We start from the raw sequence: 21,551 nt of genomic DNA, 5'->3' as shown, positions 1-21,551 counted from the left end.
ATTTGTATACTTTCATAAGCGAGCGCTGGACTAATCCATGCAGCCAGGCATTCACCGGACTCAAACGCTGGTGTTACTTCAAAGACCATGGATGTCACTGTTTTGTGCTGTCCTTCACTTTAAGAGACTTTCCTGCTTCTAGACAACAATCACGGCACATTATAATGATTTGACTAGCCTCAACTCATTTACTAACCATAATAAAAAATTCTGGAAGATAAAATAATAGTTCTGTCTGCTGACAGCCTGAGCAAGATGGAAGCACACAAAAAGCTCCCACATCAGGAGATGAAAATGATGAGGTTTAGGGATGGGAAGCAGTGCAGTGAGTTCCTCCAAGCCTCTGATGAGGTACTGCAGAGAAAGAAAACCTTCCTATCCACACATCATTTGGCCAGAGGCCCACCGTGAGCTTGTGCAACTGGCACGGAGGCTCAGAGACACAGCACAGTCCAAATTCAAGCCAGACATGGACCTGAAGCCACATCATTCACAGGGATGCAAATGGCGCCAGTGGAGAGAGGGGCCGCCTCTTCTCATCTTCCTGATACTGCAAAATGACATGGAGAGCCATGAGAGGTTTCACCTGGGAAAAAGGTACCATGTCAGGTGTTAAAATGGCTTGAATCTTTCCTGGGGGTTGTATAGATACCTTAAGCTCCTATGTGCAGACTGTAATGGAGATCTGACTTCCATGGAGGTCCTGTTCTAAATGTTCACAACACTGGTTGGATCGGAAGGTCTGAAGCGTCAGGAACAGCCAGTTCTGCTTCTCCTTCCCCACCACACTGGATCAGTTCTCTCGTTAAGAGCAGACAATTGATCGTGAAACTCAGCAAGTCAGAGGTAACAGAGAGGTACTGTGGAAAATTTGTGTCTGGGTATAGTCCCCCTTGATACACCGTACGTGTTCATCTTTGCCCGTACTGCAGAAGACTGGATTTCTCATCACTGCCAACCTCTGGCACACCACCGTCCACAAGGAACAGTTCTTATTGCATCACCTTAGATACATCTTTGTCCATCTTGGCTGCATTACAGCAGTGTAAAACGCATACCATGGAGCACTGCAGATGCTCCAGCAAGCCCATGCCTCTCTCAGCTGCACAGGTTACCTATCAAACCTATCCACTAATGCATAACTGAGGTTCCCACAGACTTTTCAATAAAGTACTGTGTTTTCATCCCAATCTTCAGTGCTCTCCCTGTAAAGATTTAGTATAAAAGACAACAGTAGTCATGGGGAGTCCCTACAGCAAGGCTGATGCTCATATAGGAAAGCATCTCAAACTACTCCACAAATTAAGGGGACAAACCTCATCACTTTCTACAATAAACATTTTCTGTATTATACTCCTCTGACAGAAATATATCATGGCATGCAATAAATAGTAGCCTGCTTATTAAAAATAAGCAAACTGATAAAAAGGAACCCTAACCAGAACCCTCAGCTGCATGCACTTCTTCCCAAAGGGAAAGGATGAGAGAAGAAATAGCTTACCACAGATGTTAATCTTTGTGCTTAACACATTACCAGAAGGTGCTTCAAATACAGTGACAAGCACCATATAAAAGTCAATATAGAATAAAACAGATTAACAACTATATTTATTAAGGGCTACGTTTTCAGCCAGGCCTCTGCAAACCTTTCTTTTGAAAAAGCAATTTTGTTTCTGTTTTCCGCACACATACAGTCAATGAATATTAAATACTGTTGCAAAACCTTTAGCTTGGTTATATACCATGCTGATTAAGTTACCTTGAATTAGATTATCTCTCTTCTTCACTAGCATTCCAACACATCCCTCTGGAAGCGCTGAGGGTTATATACCAGAAAGGTGCATGACATCCCTTAGGGGATTATAGTCCTTTTCTCCTCTGATATTGTAATAACAACTTTACCCAATTCAATTATCCCTTACCCAAATAAACAATAAAGTGCTCTTGTCTCTTCATTGCACAGTTCAGTGTAACTTTTTATACAAACATGTATATCTGCTGGCTGTTCTGTTTTCACAAAAGGCTGACTTGCATTTAGCTATATTTTTCCACTTCCTAATGGCTATGCACAGTCTTAGCACACTACTCTTACAAATAATGAAAAATTATGTGGGTTGTTGGGTTTTTTAGAGGTTTTTTTTTAGAGTTGCATGAGCAAACTGATACAGGCTTTGCCACAGACCAATCTGTGCAGTTTCTTCTACAGTACATGCTGGCATCACACAACCTGGTTTCTGTCTATAGGAGCTGTTCACCTTTCAAGAAATCCTCCAGAAGCCCTATCACCGGGGGAGGCAGGAGTAGTGGTTGGTTTTGTACACACGTGAAGAGAATCAGCAGCTGTCAGTGGAACTGTGCTCATAAGAACTATGACAAGAAATTTTTAAAATGAGAACATGTGTTTAAGTTTTGGGAACATCTGGAGACCACAGTCTCTGGCTGGGCTCACACAGTACCCAATGATGAATAAAGACACAGTAATAAAACAGCCCCTTGACCCAGAGCAGCCTGCAGCCCACTGACTGAATTCAGACCCCACTGAATTATGCATATTAAAATCACTACGGAAGATAAAAAATAAGCAGCACTTGACAGCAGAGCTGGCTGGAGTTGACTGAAAACCAACCACGTTTCATCTAAAGCAGTTGTGCGTACCTGTTTCTTTTCACCACTACCCTGCATGGCAGCGCCACTGTAGGCATCTGCTACGTGACTCTGCTCTACTCTGATCAGCAGTGTCATGAGCAAAGCCATCCCGAGACCTGCCTTCAGCCAGGACTGGAAAACAGGTCAGGGAAATAGCATTATAATCTGATTTAACTGCTATTCAAATCATCACAGTCTCTCCATTAATTTGAACGAGAATTGGATTGAGACCAAATTACTGACAACAAAATGGGAAGTTTATTCTAATACCTTCACCGTTTCATTTAATATCTTCCATTCAAAGAACAGAAAATAAGATTTTCTTATTTCCACAGTGCAACTTAATTTTTATATAAACCAGTTCAAAATAGACAGACTGTCTGCACTGCATAACCCCAACCTGACAGAAGTCACCCCCTCCTTACAGTTGATGGGTGCCACAAAGTAGAGGAACAGCTCAAGAGCAAGAGGGTGCATCACCTGTGTGTTTGAGCAGAGGACCTCCAGGATCTGCTTCTCAGACTGCAGTGGAGAGTCTGCAGTTTCAACATCTCACCCAGCTAGAAACTTCAAAGGCCAAAATAAGAAGAAAAAGACTACCTGGAATTAACTTTGCAAACATCACAGCTCATAGCAGAAATATTCATTTGATGAAAGCAAAAATAATTTCATCTTCTGAAAAAATACAATTTTTTTTTTAAAAAAGAAAAGATAAAAGGTCTGCCAAAAAGGCTTGTTTTGGCAAATAATGAATGCCTAAAGAAATATTGTTTGTATTGTGCAATGTACTTGTAATTAATGTTTGTTTGCTCACCATTTAATAGCAGTTCTGCACTAAGTGATGGGATTTTGCTGCCATTTGTGAATGTGCAGATTTTGAAACTTCATTCCCCATATGGAAGAGCTCCCAGGGGGTCATATCATAAACCCATTCAAATGAACAAAACAAATGACAAGTATCTGTACAAATGTGGAAAATGAGAAAGCCGCATGTATATTTTACGTAAGTATCATTAGAGTGCCCTGGTTTACTTGTGTGGTATTTTCCTGCTTGACTGCACAGAGGTAAATCAAAAAAGAGGCTGTCTAGATGAGGAAGGTGAAGGCATCAAAAATACAAATCTCCTTTAGATGTGTTGAGGGGCCCTTAAATGGAGGAGTCCCCTGTTTCTTTCCAGCCAGCCTGGTAATGTTTATGCCTTTCATGCCTACATCCAAATCTAAAGGGAGTCTGAAATCTCAAAAAAGTCATGAGACTGGCCAAAAGGAGAAATGTCAGGTAGCAATCGGTGTGCTGTCAAGAATGTGGATGCTGACCTGGATTAACCCCATTTGTCTACATGCATCCGAAACAGAAATGCCATCCGTCTGGCTAAGAGTGAAGCTACCTCCAGACAGCGACTCAGAGATAAGTAGCCTTGTAACACAGCAGGGATCCCAAAAAGGATTGACCCAGGCCTTCCACCCGGCCATAAACAAGAGAGGCAGCACATACAGACAAGATTAAGGCAGCTTAGGTGATGGTCACTGTGCCTGCCACTGCCCTTGCACAAACTACACCTAGACTTAGCTGCTTGAGCAAATAGGCAGGCACACAGGTGGGCTTATCCGAGCCTTTGCTGCTATGGTTTCAGTGCTACTACGGCTCTACACAATCCACTGCTAAAGCTAAGACTTCGTAGCGATGGAGGTCAAGGAAGCTGCAATACCTTGCAGAACAGATGCAGCTAGAGCTAACATGCATGACCACTGACATTGTACTGCTTTAGTTCTTTGTGTGAAATACTGTGGACTTCTTGGTAGAGGGGTGATGAATATTGTTTTGTTTTAAAAAAGCTGTCCCTTTAATTTGCTGCTACAAGGGCACCCAAAGTAAATGTTTTTAGCAGATACCAAACTCAGTTGGACCCTTTGCGTTAGTATGCTTGGGAGACGGTAACAAAGCTGCCTCTCAGAAAGTCAGTCCTAGAACGGTAGGGTTGTGCCACTAACTCAGAGCAAGGTACAGAAGCCATGCTTGTCACCCAGGAGGGACAACAGGAGATCAGTAGCCAGCCTGCTCCATAACCAAGTCTGAAGCGTGATAGCTGAGACTACATGGACTGTGATAGGATTTAATTCTGCACATTTTCCAGCTCCTACTAGAAGATACTGTACACCCCTCAATTGCCAAAATAATTTTTAATTTGGCACTTGTTTTCTCAGAGCTATGAGGAAAAGAGGGAAGAGACGTTCTTTACCATAATACCTTCATGGTATTACATGGCCTCATTTCCTGGCATTTCTATATTTCCATCTGAAGTTTCCAGTTCTCCTGGGCCACAGATTCCTACTGACCTTCAAGATTTGCCAGAGATGACTACGCATTCACCTGCAGTTATTACAAGGGAGAGCTTTCACAGTGACACAGTGACGCAGCTCACTTACAGTGGCCTCCCAGATCACCTGTATCCAGCTGTATCTGGTGAATGACAGCTTTACATTATTTTGATTCATGGCTATATTAAATGTATTTTGAAGGCACTTGAGTAGTTAGGTAGAAGCCAAACTTTCCACTTGTAGATGAAAACTTCATCTATCTCAAGACATCAAGCAGAGAGCTTTGAGGGGTAGAGGGAATTCCCCACTAGGAAACAATATGGAAATATTTATACTTCTCTGTAAGCTTTGAGTGGGAGAGGTACATACAGACCACGGTGAACTGCAAAGGAGGCCACAGTCTGTAAATGGGGCAGGCAGTTGCTGAAGAAGGAGGTATTGGCCTGTGAAAAAGGCAGAAAAAACTCAGAACATACGGTGTACCTCTGATAATGTGGTACTACACACAGCTGCCTACTTAATTTTTAGTTTTGACAGAAATGAGACAGCTATGTGGTTATTTCCCACGTTATGTATAGAGAATAGAAAATTCAGTGAACTATGGCTTAGGACTGCTGAGGAAAGGTTGGTGTTTCACTAGTGTTAAGTATGATTGCATAAACAGGTCTGAAATTGAAGACTGTGCTAGGAAAGGAGTGAAACGAAGTGAAATACAAACAAAAATATTGCCATGAGCTAAACAGCAAGACAGAAAGGATATGTGTTCTTTTCAAAAAGTTGAGGAAATCAGCTTCCTCCTTCTTCCAATTCTTCAGAATTGAATCTAACACTGAATGAAATTTTTTCTACTTAACAAAAGTACAGAACATTGATGCTTCTCTAAGTGCAGCATTTGCAATGCCATCATCATTGCTGAAACATAACCTTAATGATAAGTTAAGCCCCTGTTACAGGTTTTTCATCTGCTCTTGGAACCTCATCTATTTTCAGGAGCAATCTGCTCATCTTTGACACCCCAAAATGGCAGAAATCAATGTGTTATTATGCTGTAAGAACAACTGAAAAGCAAAGCCTTGAACTTGATAAGAAAACTATAACCTTCCTTTATGTTCACAACTTTGCCTTCCACAAAATGTAATTTAAAGAGAGAATTTAAGAACTTTATCTTGGAAATACTCTTTCCTCCAGGCAAAGTTAGCTCACAGATCTTCTGCTAGATTCTGCCACTAAGAAAATATTATGGGGGAGGGAGAAAGGAACAATAGGAAAACCCAACATTGATTTCAATGCTAGAAAAGTGTTCACATATGAGAAACAGGCCTCTAAGGGCCACATAGAGGGAAATATATTTATACTTCATAATCATGAATCCAAAAAGCAAACCATAGAACTGCAGCAAAACACTTGTTGAAAATAACATGCAAAATTTTTGAAAGAGGGCTGAAATGGGGAATAAAGTGTATGGTTAGGGAAATGGTGATGGATATTCAGAAAAGAAAACACTGAAAAGATTTCAAAAATCTGATTGTAACTCTCCTTTCACTCCTACCCAGCCAGTCTGGCCTCAGCCTGGCATCTGGGTTAGTTGAGCCAAAACTTTATACTGGGATAGACAGGGATAACAGAAGCAAGTTAGTAAAAGAATTGTGTGAGGCTAAATCTTGAACAGAAAGGTTAATGCTTCCACTACTTTTTTTAATTACAGAATTGCAGATCTTCACTTCTGTGATTTGTGATTCATCTTACAAAACTAAAGCTTACCTTTCACTGTATGCACTTTGTTCTTCCACAATGAATCTACAAGATTTTTTGCAGCTTTTCATTGTGCTAACAGTATGATCCCAGAAGAAAATGGATATTTTTTTTCCCTCCACAAACTGGAGAAAATCACAACTCTGCTGTTGAGTTCACTGAAGGTGAGTCTTTATTCAGCAAAATGAATGTGCTGACCTACCCAGGCCTGGGCACCAGACAGGAACAGAGTAGAATACATATAAAATTACACATATCTCCCTTTGGAACTGTATTTTGTACCTGAGGTAGCACTGCTGGTCCTTGTCCTGCCAACCTCTGCAAGGAGCTGACCTGAGGAACCTTAATGGGCACTGCAGTGATAGTTCCCAAAGTCTGTTGAAAGAAAAACAGTTGAACACAGCTTAAAACACTTGCACAGCTTCCCCAGATACAATGTGCCCGACTTAGCGGTTCCCCTTCCAGATCTTTGTGTCTTCCCAACTTATGACTGAAGGATACAGCATATCAGTCCATTTTAAGCCTGCTCTCTTCTGCCTGCAGAGTCAGAAACTCTTCCTTCTCTCTAACTTTCTCTACAGATAACTAAAGCCTATTGTCTCCTTAGAGCATTTGGCAATTCTGAGTGCGGCAGATACATCTCATTGTTTTGAATCTCATTGTTTTCTTGGTACACAAAGAAAATACAAGTGTGCTGCCATGGCTGAAGGCTGTCTAGGCACTAGCTTCAAAAGAGATCTGAATAAAGGTGAAACACACCACAGTGAAACTTCAAAACATGCATTGGTGAGATAATGCATTTCATGGTAGCCAGGGTCACAAGAGAAGTTCACTGTGTCTTAGCAAATAGTAAATACTGAATTATTAAAACTGAAAGGTACCTATAAATCTACTACAGCACACTGTAACATGACATTCAGCTAAGATAACATTCATTTGAGCCAACACAGCAGCTATTACTATCCACATTTATTTTCTCTACTCACCCTTCTCTTAGTTCTGTAAAAAAATTATTCAGAGTTTATTTAAGATTAGGATAGGATAGGATAGGATAGGATAGGATAGGAGAGGATAGGATAGGACAGGACAGGACAGGACAGGATAGGACAGGACAGGACAGGACAGGACAGGACAGGATAGGACAGGACAGGACAGGACAGGACAGGACAGGATAGGACAGGACAGGACAGGATAGGACAGGACAAGACTATTCCAGTTGGAAGGGACCGAAAATTATCATCTGGTTCAACTGCCTGACGACTTCAGGCTGACCAAAAGTTAAGGCGTGTTGTTAAGGGCATTGTCCCAATGCCTCTTAAACACTGACAGGCCTGGGGCATCCACCACCTCTCTAGGAAGGCTGTTGCAGTGTTTGACCACCATCTCAGCACAGAAATGCTTCCTAATGTCCACTCTAAACATCCCCTGGTGCAGCTTTAAACCATTCCCATGCATCCTATCACTGCATACCAGGGAGAAGAGACCAGCACCTCCCTCTCCACCCCGCCTCCTCAGGAAGCTGTAGAGGACAATGAGGTCACTCCTTCAGCCTTCCTTTCTCCAAACTAGACAAGCCCAAAGTCCTTAGCTGCTCCTTATAGGACATTCCTTCCAGCCCTTTCACCAGCTGTGTTGCCCTCCTCTGGACGCATTCAAGGACCTTCACATCCTTCTTAAACCATGAGGCCCAGAACTACACACAGTACTCAAGGCGAGGCCTTGCTGAACACAGCAGGATAATCACCTCTTTTGACCAGCTGGTTATGCTGGTTTGATGCCCCCCAGATGTGGTTTGCCCTCTTGGCTGCCAGGGCACACTGCTGGCTCACTCACGTTGAGCCTGTGTCAACCAGCACCCCCAGGTCCCCAGGTCCCTTTCTGCAGGGCTGCTCTCCAGCTACTCCTCTCCCAGCTTACATCTGTGCCCAGCATTACTCTGTCCTAGGTGCAGAATCTGGCATTTTGACTTGTTAAATTTCATTCCACTAACCATAGCCTAGTGCTCCAAACTATCTAGATCCCTCTGCAAGACCTCCTGTCCCCAAGGAGAGTCAACAGCAGCTCCCAGTTTGGTATCATCAGCAAACTTTGCTGATGGTGCATTCAACTCCTGCATCCAGACCGTTGACAAATGTGTTGAACAGCACTGGCCCTAGAACTGAGCCCTGAGGAACACCGCTGGTGACTGGTCACCAGCCAGATGTAGCCCCATTCACTACAACTCTTTCAGCTCTGCCCTTCAGCCAGCGTACCATGAACCTGCCCATCCCACAGCTGGACAAGTTGTCCAGAAGGATGCTGTGCGGGACAGTATCAAAAGCTTTACTAAAATCCAGAAAAACTACATCCCCTGCCTTCCCTTCACCCACTAGGTCGGTGACCTTATCATAGAAGGATATCAAATGAGTTAAACAGGACTTTCCTTCTGTGAACCCATGCTGACCATGCCTGATGATCGCATTATTCTTTAAATGCCTTTCAATACTACCCAGCATAAGATACTTCAGGTAGCTTCCTTCTATGGGCAAATATATTGCTGCATTCTACATAAAGGTTACTTTCTAGATGGAGAAGTGATACTTGCTAACCCGGTATTATCTTTCACCCTTGTGAATACAGTTGGATACCGAGAGTAAGCAAATCATGTTTCTGTAATACAGAGTCAAGTACACACAAGTTTCCTCCCTACCCCCAGATTTCTGTGCCTGTTAAGCTCCAATCCTTCGCTGACTTTTCATCTACCTGTAGTGATACAGATAACCACAGATGTATATTTATGCATTCTGTTATAGATGGTCTGAATGGCACCTCTTTTTCAAGCCTCACCAACAGAGGCTCCTAAAATACTGGATCCGAGATGTTGTAAATAACGTGTGCTTTATTTTTTCTATTAAAAAGGACACACAGCCTATGAATTTAAGATTGGGCCATAGGTCTAAAGAACATAGCTAAATTTTCCCCTTCAACCTCTTTCATTCCTTCATCTCCGATTACAGTTCATATTTTGGTTAACTAGCCAATATTCTTAAGGTAAGATTTTATAACTTCTATCTAACGTTTCTTAATTGCTGTTGGGACAACACGGCAATATAAGCAAGCAGGCGATTGTCATTATAACAGCGAGAGACACTTAAGTCACTGATCACAAAAACTTATCAGCCTGCTAGAAATAATTAATAAAGACAGAAAAATCGTTTCAGCTGAATTCTTCTAAATTTAAATCCTCTTAAAACAAAAGTATTGGATTACAGGCAGTAAGATAAAGTATGAATATTATCCCAATCTGGTAATAAAATCTGTCAATAAAAAGGAAACTATAATGTAATCAGCTCAAGGAAAGCGAAACTGTACCAGGTCCATGCCGTATGTTCTCCTCAGACCTCAACAACAGAGTGGCAAAACAGTCTGTTTCATTCTAACTACACTGTTTGATAAGAATACCATGCATTTTCATGCAGAATATTTTTAATAAACTTGTCCTACAGAGCTTATATTTTTAACTCTCCTACTCCTCTTGGAGACATTTGGGGGTGTGATGTTATATATTCGGCAAAGATTAAAATTTGCATAAGATTTGCCGGAGTTAAACAACAAGGAGAGCTGTACAGTTATAAACACGCAAGACAATTTTGCCTGAGTAGTCATGGATTATCAGTACCCTGGATTATCCATGGAAAAATATACTCCATTAAAATTCTGTCTTAAGCCAAGGACAGGGGGAGCAGAGAAAGCGACATTTCCACCCATGGATGCCAGAACAAGTAATATGTTCCTGCAGCAGTAAAGGTATTGGCAGCAGAGTGAGGAACAGAAGGAGGTATTTCACCAGTTATCCTTATACAGTGACACATGAATAAAAACAATGGGAAAGATACTATAAACCACCTGAACGAATTACTTCTTTGCCCTGTCTTACCATATCACAGCCTCACACATTGGGAAGGAAAACATGATGAATTCCTGCAGTCTAGAGAGGAGAACTTGAGCTGCCACCTGCTGCCATCACCACTTAGACACAACGTCCTGCTTTATATTAGCATGAATTAAAATTAATTCAGATCAGTGACTTGCTTGTTAAGGTGACTACCAAAATGAACTTTCCAACCCACCCTACAGGAACTGAAAGTTTATCACAAGTATGATCCACATTTTCCCTCCATCCCAACACTGCTTGCATATAGAATGAGATTCCTTTCACAATGCAGAGAAGCCTGAGTTTTCCCTGGAAACACCAGGAGCACCGCAACTTCTCCTGGGCTGCAAATATGCCCTCTACAAGAAGTTAAAACAAGAAGTTCTTCCTTCTGGAAGGTCATGCTTAAAGTGTGGCTGCACCTCTTTTCATTTTTAGACATGCCACCTCTGACCTTGAACACACATATTCTGATATTTCTACTCCTACAGAGACATGTGGATTTTAAGGATTTTCAAACTGCCCAACAGAATACCATGTATTAAAATATGAAGCGCCGATACTGAGTGAAATTGGGAATTGACTATAAAGATAAGAATCAAATTACTCAGAAGTTAGATAAGGTACAGTTATCAACTGGTAGGATGCACAAAAACTCCACGTCTGAGCAACCAATCTTATTTCTTGTACTATTTCAAGTACAAATCACAAGGGAAAAAAAAAACAGACCACCCCTGTCTAGAACAGGATGCCTCTGCCCTGTGAGGAAGGGGCTCATCTCAGCCTCCGAGTGCATCGTTGGGCCAAGTCTGTTCTGTGTTTCAAAACACTGAACGATTGAGAAGGAACGGGGATGAGAGAAGAAACAAGAAGCGCCGTAAAACTGCTCTGCACTGTTCTCTTAGCATCACTTGAAGGCACAGCCAGGATGTACAGTCTGTGGGTATCCGGGAAATGAACTACCATTAGTTCCGTCACCTGCATTTTCAAAAAAATTGTCAGATTTATTTTCCTGAAGTAGAAGTTCTGCAGCAATCTCGAGAGAAGAAAAACAAATGTTTTTTGGTTTTGTGCATCCTACCAATTGATATGGCTTTCTTAGGTTATGAAATTTTCAGTGACAAAGATGCAGCCTCCTGTTTACAAACAGTTTTATAGTAATGATCTGTTATTTAATATTCAAGGAAACAATCTCCGTATAAAAATCACATGGCCAAGGGAAAATTCAAAACTTTAATCTCACATTAATAATAGCACTGTAGCATGTACAGACAGACAGATATCTAAGAATCTGTTTTACTTTTCACTATTTAAATTGTTTTGTTATTGTTTCCCAGCTTGAGCAATAAATTGTTCAAGCTGTTGTATCAGCAGAATTCAATGACAGAAACCTCTGTACTTCTCCTGTAACACATTTCATCTGTTATCTCAAGGTATTTCACCTAGGTCAGTACTATTGTTTCCATTTTAGCAATGAAAAAAATTGAGATTTAGAGGTAAAATAATGTTGTCAGGGCTAGACTGTTGTGCAGGTGGAAATGCAAGCCAGACTTCTTCCTTCCAGTGTCTCATCCATGTGACTGATCTTCACCTCATCAGTTGATGTAGAGTCACATCTGGGTCACCTAATTTTTAGGTCAGAATTTAATGATCAGACCAGGATGTCTCCATGATGATGGGCAAAAGAGGTGAAGTATGGCACAGAGGGAATCGCAGTTGCGGTCTCTGCAGTGAAGGAGGTGCAGGTGCTGGAAGGGATGGTTGGGCAGTTTGACTGGGTACATTTTCCAGTGCGTTTCAGAGCACTGCTTTGTTCCAGTTTAAGTGTTAAATAAACAGGCAGATAAAACCACTTGCCTGGCAAACAAAAAAGCAAATGTCCTTATCTGATGTTCTTGGCCAGGCAACCAGAACTAGACAAACTCCCCATGGCTCAAGCGACAACAGGACGAATACTGCTCACACTCACTTTAAGACTTCAGTTCTAGCTGGGTCCACAGCTCCAGCCCATGGGATGCAAGAGGTGAGTAATCACAATACCTTCCCCCCAAAAAGGAAAATAACCTTTTTTTTTCTCCTTATAGCAGTGCCACCTATTTTCACTCACAAACTGCCCAGGCTTGCTACGTTGAGCCTGGTGGATCAAAGACCTGTCACTCAATAATTCCACGCTATCATTTTCATCCATGTGGGCCATTTTTTTTTCCTCCTTCCTTTTTTCCAATTTGTCCAAAGAGCAAGCTGGTGCACATTCTTATAAACCTTTAATTAACAAGCTGAAAAGACATTTTTCTGGCAATGCCTGACCTTTAAGCACTTTGTATGAATTTATCGATACTAGCAGAAACAATAATTTAAAAGGTTATTTTATGAGTGCTGGATAGTTTATGGCAGCACTTTTGTCAAGATAAATGAGTTTCTTATTTCTACATTTACAGCTCTAAGCATTTTAATAATAAAGGTCCATAAAAGTCAAAAGATAACTCCAAATCTCTCCCTTATCTAAGTCTACTTGGGCTTTTCTGGTGACCCCCTGAAACACCTACAACGTGGAGGGAGCACTGCAATGTGCAGTGAGGGGGGAAAGCGAAGAGCCAAGTTTCAGTTTGCCTCAGAATTGTTTTGATTTGATTGTAGGCATGTAAGCCAGTTTTACTATCTTTATGCCAAGATGTTTTTTCAAATAAAAAGAAATTAATCGGGTGTATTTCAGACTGTCTAATTCACTAAACTTCACACCTGGCAGCACTTGTTATCCTAGGCAAGCACCTGGGAGCTTGTGACCCCTTGCTAAGTCCTGCCTCCAGCCCCTGCCCCAGCCCCAGACTGGAACAGGCACCTCAGCCACTGCATCACCTGCTGCAGGAGTTAATGGCTAACGAACGCATATAGCTGCTGCCACACAAACCACTTCCAAACCCCTGTCTTCAGTGACCTACACAGAGCAGACAGGTATCTGATGTGTCAGGACACCTTTTTTGCTGGAGCGATCCATAGATGCCCTTGTTCAGGAGCTGCAGCAGGCCCACTGTGTAGGTGACCCGCAGCCTCAGTTGTTGGGTAAGTGTCACCTAGTAGCCATGCTCCAAAGGGTCACATTTTGAATTGCAAAAGCAGGTGAAAAGATGCAAATGGAATAATCTTTTTCAGTGGTCAGTTTACTCACTAAGAAAATAATAAAGATTTAAAAAAAAGAAAAAGAAAAAAAAGAAAACCAACCCCAAAGCCTCAAAACAGGACATAACTGCACTTAAAAACAAACCAAAAAAAGCAGTTCCTCCCATGTAACAAGAAGAAAACAAAAAATTTGGAAGATATTGCCAAGTGTGGTTAAAAAAGAAAACCACTTCTCGCTCTCACCCAACAGCATTGTAACTACTTGCTATATTCCCTCCTCCTAAGCTTCTCCTACGTTAAATCAACACCATCCCTAGATTAAGGCTCTCAAGGACAACTGAGGGATAGAAGTGTGGGGACAGTGGCAAGTAGAAGACACAGAACATGAAACAAAGAGTGAAATTATGGTGTGGACAGAGAATAAGAATTTAAAGGATGAAGAGTAGAGATGGTTAGAGGATAAAAGGATGCCAAGGCAGAAAAAAGGATGAGATTTACATTGTCAATGATCAGACCACGGGCCATACGTTCACTTTCCTACTATTATGTTATGACTTCTTTAGTCAATGCCTGAGTTTTTAAATCCATGACATGCACATTTGTGATTTTAGTAAACTTCTCCATTTCAGCCCTGAATGAATACACACATATCTCTATATCTCTCTACAGATATTTACCTTTACTTTATTGAAAGTTACTTACATTTTACTCAGTTTGGGTAAATATATTTCTCAGACCATTGCTATGTTTCCTTTGAGTTATAAATTCCTTTCCACCCCCATTTGGATGTATTAACAAACACTTAGGGACCTGTTCCTTCATTTCATCATCCATACAAACCCATTGCTGAGCTTGGGTACATAAGCACTTTAGGATTAGATCACAGATGCAAAGCTGTTAGGGGACATGACTCTCCTCCCGTTCCAGAATTACACCAAATTACACCAGTATGGGTAAAATCACTAAAGTCAATCACTGAAAAGAATCAGACTCAATGAGGAACAGAAGGTTAAAAAGCCACATAGTTTCAAAAGCCTTTCACTACAGCATGTTACCAAAATAAATACTTAACTCAGGAACATATGGGTTTGTTATATCTTAGCAGAACAGTTCAATTATTTCAGTTCAACTGACACTGCATTGCTGTATTATTTGCAAACTATTTTATACCGACATCAATACTGCAGCACAAATATTGTGTTCCTACAATGTATTATAGAAACACTAATCTTTTTCTTTTTAAAGTACATATGCATCTCTCTAAGATCTAGGTCTTCTTCATGTTGCAAATAAGACACCTAAGCTATTAAAAAAATGTTTTTGTCTGTTATGTGTTCAATATTGGCAACAACAGTTTTACAGAATGGATTTTTAATGTGGTAGTGACAGGGGAACAGATTGCTATGGCAACAGCAAAGATGAAAATTCTTAACCTGAATGGATCGTCACTGAAGTAATTGCAGGATTTTTTTACCCATTCTACATCCATTTTACAACTTGAATGCTGCATTCAACCTTGAGCTTGCTTTATATAAATGTCAAGCACTATATGCAACCTCCAACTTCATTTGACTTAAAACTTGCTGCACCTTACCTCAATAATCCAGGACAGTTGTTGTTCTCTAGCTAACCTAAACATATGAATGCGATTATTTTTCTGTATAGTCCACCAGTAAAAGTACTGTGTGCTTGGACATAACTTTGAGGCTCCTGCAAGACGTGTATGCATACGTATTTTTTCTTCCCTTCCAGACTTAACTTCTATAAAAAACTGTGGAAATCATTCTTCATTTCAAACTATGGTGAAATCACTGTGCATGGTATTTCTAATAATCTGGTAGAATAGAATAATGGCAGTTTCACACTCAGATTGTACCCCAAAGAGATGGCACTTCAGATACATACTTTGTGTAAACAGTAATTTAATTGGAATTTCATAGGAAACTAGAAGATTTCTCTTCCAGCTTTCAAAAGTGTCTTTTTTCCCCACTTCCTTTCTCTTTACTCAAAATTCATTAATCGTGCTCTTGTATGCACGCTTACTATTGTTATGAAGTAGACAATCAGAAGCACAACAAGTCCTGTTGTTTTTTTTAAAGTATCAGTATTTTTGAAACCATCCTTTCTTTGGGCACTAAAAAAAACACTTAAACCAACCCTCATTATAGTCAAATAACAACGACTCATACTACACCAGAAGCTTTTGCACTGCAATGGCCTACAGCTCTCATTGCCTGTTGCAAGACCCAGTACTAGGGCAGCCACAAGCAGTAGGAGGCAAAATCCCACACCTCCTTTGAAAACCACACTGCGACCAAATTCTTAATTGCTGCTGAGATATTCATACTCATCCCTTCCCACGTCACTCATCTGCAAGGAAACCCACAGGGGTATCAAAGCTCATGAGGGTATCAGAGGAGTATATGCAGAGATAAAGCAAACAATTTTCTGCTTTTACTGTGGTTCTTAGGCTTTTCAGAGCACCATCTAATTTATCTTTGTTTTTACCATGGCTCTCAGACTTTTCAGGCCACTATCTCTACGTCTTTCCACTTGCACGTTCCCATCTGGGTAAAATCACACATACAAACTCTGTTTGAATGCACTATGGGTATGTATTCTGGCAAAGGAAAAACATGATGAATTAAGCTCACGAGTTTCCCTTGTTCAGAAATCCCAGCGGTTACTTAGATAAGAGGACCGATAGCTGTGCCTAATACCTGCTCTTAAATGCAGCTTCCACCACATTATTTACAGGTTAGTATTTTTTCTAAGGCACCATTATTTTTATCAAACAAAACAGTCAGGATTTTTCCACGGTCATTAGATCACACTCTAAATTTCTGAAAAGAAAAGAAGAAGAAAGTTTGGCTATGTGAACTGCATTAGCATGCACCTACTTCTTCTGTGATTTGAAGCTTTATTCAGAGATCATATTCAATTAATTAAGTCTCCCCCTCCTGCACAAATTAGTATAGTCTCACTGAGTTGCACCACTACCACTCAGCAGCTGTGATCACACCTATAGTCTCTTGCTCAGCTGATTTATAAAAGATTTGCTGTTAAACTACTAAACTGTTCCAAGTTGCTGTTGTTTCTAATGACTAATGTCTTCAGGTTACTTATTCTCTGTTCACAGTCTGCAGAAATATTTCTGAGTAAAGGGGGAATGCATGCACAGTGTGTCACACAAAGAAGTTTCTAGTCTCTCCCTCAAGTGAGTTCAAGCATGAGTAAAAACCTTCAACAAAGCCCCAGCAGCTGCTAAAGTACTACTTGCTCTACCCCCGTTGCAGGACATCAATATTAGGGTATGGAAAGAGAAGGCAGGGGAGGAAAAATAAAGGAGGAAATGACCATCATTCCTTAGGGATATAGGAATCCTCACCGATCAGAATGGCCTACGCAGCCTATTAGCAGCTACTGAAAAATTAAGATCTTCCAAATCATTCCACCCTAGCACCCGTAGGGCTCAGAGCTGCTTTTGCAGTTCTTGCTTTGAGTTTTTATTATGCATTCTTCAGTCACTCTGAAGAACTGGAAAACATGAGAGAAGTGACAGTCTGAGGCGATCTAATTGCTCACTGCCACACAGTCTCTTTTGTCAGGGCCTGAGCTGAGCTAATGCAGCTTGCTAACCAGGATAAAGAAAGTTTTCTGCTAGTTGAACTTGCTTCAGAAAGTATCCAACAAGCAAAGAATAAAGGCAAGGGGAAAAGCAATGTTTCTTAGCTGGGGGGTGGGGACGACAACAAAAACCACACAGGCAAGGGAACAGAAAAATGGAACGATGATTCCAAACTTTTTGGAGAAAGGAAGCTATTAGATCACTTTAGCCATAATAACTGGATGTTGTTGCCAAAAGTAACTTCCTTGAGCACAGAACTCAGGGAAGGAACATGAAAACTTTGCCTGAATTCCACATTAAGTATGTATAAACATACCGATCTTAAATTCTACTGTTAATATAACTAGTTAGAAGAAAGGAAACAATAACTTTCCCAGGAAATGTTAATTTGAATGTGCAGAACACCCCATAGCTTGCTTTATTATTTTTTAGGCAGATTACTCGGCACTATTGAGCCACTTGCCCATCAACAAAACCCAGTGGCTCAATAGTGCTTTAGTACAGCACAGCAGAATTACCATTGCTATTCAATTCTTAACTTTGGTATTCCACAGTTCTAGGACTGCAGCTGTGAAAAATCATTGCAGATATTGCTATGTGGGTGCCGCCTTCTAATTAAAAGAAAATACTGAAATACAGCAGTGCCTTATTCAGTTTTGGAGAGTGATAAAACTCTACAGTATTCACTTAAAAATGTAATTGATTCTTTAATGATCCAAATAAAAAGGTGGATCTCTTATGTTGATTTGTTCAGATAGTAACAGGATTTTGGAAATGTATACACTTGTACAAATAAATTCATAAGTATATACGTAAGATACATATATATATATACTCTATATGTATATGAATACACAAACACACACTTCAGAACACATAATAATCCATTATACGTAATATTTTTCCAGAGTTGTAAATACACCAAAGTGAGCACCAGTGTTTCCCTACAATGAGAGAACCAGGAAATTTAATAGTTAGTAAGTAGAAAACCTCTTCTTCCTGAGATGCTGCATTAATATTAGTGCTAGCAGAATGAGCCTTATAAACCCTAAAGTCAGTAGTGGTTCCTTAGTTTCTGAGTCTAGAAATTGTGTCTGTTTCCAGAGTGCAGAAATTATAAGAAGAAAACCAGAAAAAAATCAGACCACGACTCTGGTCTACTATCTAGCCCATGTGACTATTTATGGCTCCTACTTAGGATGTTTCATCCTGCCAGTTCCAGATAAACCTGGGTATTAAGGTCCTAGTAGACTGGGTTTCAGAAAAAGACCCAATGTGCCTGTGTTCAACCTAGCTCCAGCTAGAGAGTTCAAAAATCACCTTCTTGAACACCCCTGCCTTAGCTGCTGTCAAGCCTTAAAGACAGTAACAAACTCATGTACTTCAGATTTAACCATTAATATTCTCTGGACACCTGAAGGTTTCTTTCTCGGCAAGCTTGCAAACATCACCTTTGAGGTGTCAACAATTCAGTCCCTAGAGCTGAATCTACAAATGCATGAAGGTATTTGTGCTGGTTTTGGCTGGGATAGAGTTGATTTTCTTCGTAGTAGCTGGTATGGGGCTGTGCTTTGGATCGGTGCTGAAAGTAGTGCTGGTAATTCAGGGATGTTTTAGCTCCTGCTGAGCGGTGCTTGCACAGTGTCAGGGGCTTTTCTGCCTCTCACTCCACCCCACCAGCGAGCAGGATGGGGGTGCTCAAGGGGTTGGGAGGGGACACAGCCGGGACAGCTGACCCCAACTGCCCAGAGGGATATTCCATACCACATGGCATCATGCTCAGCATATAAAGCTGGGGGAAGAGGGAGAAAGGGGAGAGGGGGGAATGTTTGGAGCGATGGTGTTTTGTCTTCCCAAGTCACCATTACATGTGATGGAGCCCGGCTTTCCTGGAGATGGCTGAACACCTGCCCGCCCATGGGAAGTAGTGAATTAATTCCTTGTTTTGTTTTGCTTTACTTGTGTACGCAGCTTTTACTTTAGCTATTAAACTGTCTTTATCTCAACCCATGAATTTTGTCACTTTTACTCTTCTGATTCTCTTCCCCATCCCACCAGGGGGGAGTGAGTAAGCAGCTGGGGCTTAGTTGCCGTCTGGGGTTAAACTGCGACAGTATTGCACGATGCAATGTCCAGCTCTTAGTGCTTTACTGCAGTTCTTAATTAGGCATCCATGTTTCCCTCTGTAGGGTATCCAAAGAGTATGACCGGGCATGTTGGGAAGAAATTTGCAAACCAGCACCCTAGGGCAGAATATACATGTCTAGATAGATGTGTTCAACAGGAGCATTTTACGATGTTACTGACCCCAGGCCTTGATACAGGTCTGAAAGAGACCTGCTTCATTCCCACCGGGATTCACCTCCCTGAGCCACCTCCTGGAGACTAATCTGTGCTCAACCACTTTCACTCAATACACACTCCAAGAAAGCTGTGCTTTCCTTTCTTCCTCCTTCCTATCTTTCCCTTCAACCGGTTTCTCAGGAGTTCAACCACTTACCTCAGAGAAGGAAGATTTCAGTTCCTACACTCATACATGGCTCCGTAAGCCATTTAACTATCAGAACGTACCTGGGAGAAAGACCCCTCTTCCAAGCTTTTCTGCTAAATTAGTCAGCAAGAGAAGAAAGAATGTGGCCTCGTGCCCCAGTGGTTAGAGGATGCCTTGGGGGAAAAGACAACCGACAATTCCAGTCAGTGCTTTGGCCACCTAGTTGTTCAACCCCGTTAACATGATAGCAGTTCTTACAATACTCCAATGCAAACATTTCGGTGCATAGCAAATGTGACTAGTAGAAACAGAGGCATTTATGGATTTCACCTGGGTCCAGCCTTGATAGCTACTGAGCAGAGTTTGAGGATCTAAGTTTTGAACTCTGGACAGCTAGGTACACTGCAACACTGAAGTACTTCCAAAGATCTAGTCTAAATCTCTTCTGCTAGAAATAAAAGACATAGGGAGAAAATAAGTCCTATATTTTCAGCTTGCATACTTTGCAAATTAGACAGCACAACAATAATTTCTTCATAAAAGCAGAACAATAAACCTTTATGAGTCTTAACTTCAATGAAGGTCTGCGCATGTATCTGTACAGAGGTCATTGCAGAGATCGGGGCTTCAACCCCGTCATTCCCTGAGCTAGAAGGGGAAAAAATGTTGTTTGTTTGGGTTTTTTTTAATAGGAAAATGGCATCTTAAATCCAAAATAATCGCCAGGGAGATGCAAAGAGAACTTTACTACCTGTCATTTCTATTAATTTTTCAGACTGACTAGCTCTTACTCAGTTATTTGTATAATGCCATTGACCCAAAAAGCACAATGTTGGTAAGGGTTGCTACTTTAGGTCTTCAGTCATCTTCTACTTGCTGACAAGAAAGTTCTGTATAGTCTACACTGTGACACTGTAAATTGAAAAATCGTAAAAATAAGGATGAACAGGTCACAAGTTATTTTTTTAAATTAAAAATTCCTTTTCAGAGAAAATGTAATAATCATTAATGGCATACTAAGTCTATTGTATTGTTATTAGGAAAATGGTTAGACATGCTAGTGATATAGTCCTGAAGATTAACTCTGCTGGTACAAACCTAGCTTCACCATACTTGACTTCAGCGGAGATAATTCCAACTTCACACATCTGAAAATGCTCATAAAATTTGTTGAGTAATACTTTGTATCAAGAAGACTTATAAACTTGAACTTACGGAAGGACACCATGTATATCAAGCCATAAGTTGATTCTGGTTCTATGTATTAACAAGAACGAGAGTTTGAGCTCATATTACTCAAGACTTGAGAACAAAGTGTAAACACTTTGCGCCATCATAGTGGTGGTTCAAAGCCACTTACTCTGGGTTTAAAGCTCACATTAAGAACATAGATACAGAAGAAACCTGGAACTTTATATCTTCTTATACTTCCTAGGGAGGTTGGGCTTTTCTTTCCCAGCAACATTAACAAATGCAGTGTCTAATTCCCTGTATAACAAGAAACATTTCCAAGTGATAGAAGCTGACAGAATACAGATTATTGGCTTATATTTTGAAAAGACAAGTGCAGGGGAAAATGGATATAGAAATATTTCACTCTGAAGAAAACATTGTGAAATCAGCAAACAGGGTGGGAAGATTTTATTAGAGCAAATGCTACCTAATTACCTTCTACAGTCTTCTAA

The 21,551-nt window shown here is 40.8% G+C and overlaps 1 protein-coding gene across 1 annotated transcript in view; it reads right to left on the bottom strand.

The window, feature by feature from the left end:
- The window catches only part of PHF21B (PHD finger protein 21B), a 67,155-nt gene that overhangs the window by 34,046 nt on the left and 11,558 nt on the right, over positions 1-21,551 (bottom strand). Inside the window, exon 2 of the mRNA XM_055712870.1 lies at positions 7,000-7,092. Coding sequence (XP_055568845.1) covers positions 7,000-7,092 — 93 coding nt within the window. The remainder of the gene's footprint in view (positions 1-6,999; positions 7,093-21,551) is intronic.

Source organism: Falco cherrug, chromosome 5, assembly GCF_023634085.1.
Source record: "Falco cherrug isolate bFalChe1 chromosome 5, bFalChe1.pri, whole genome shotgun sequence".
Taxonomy (NCBI): domain Eukaryota; kingdom Metazoa; phylum Chordata; class Aves; order Falconiformes; family Falconidae; genus Falco; species Falco cherrug.
This window is presented reverse-complemented; position numbering and strand designations above follow the sequence as displayed.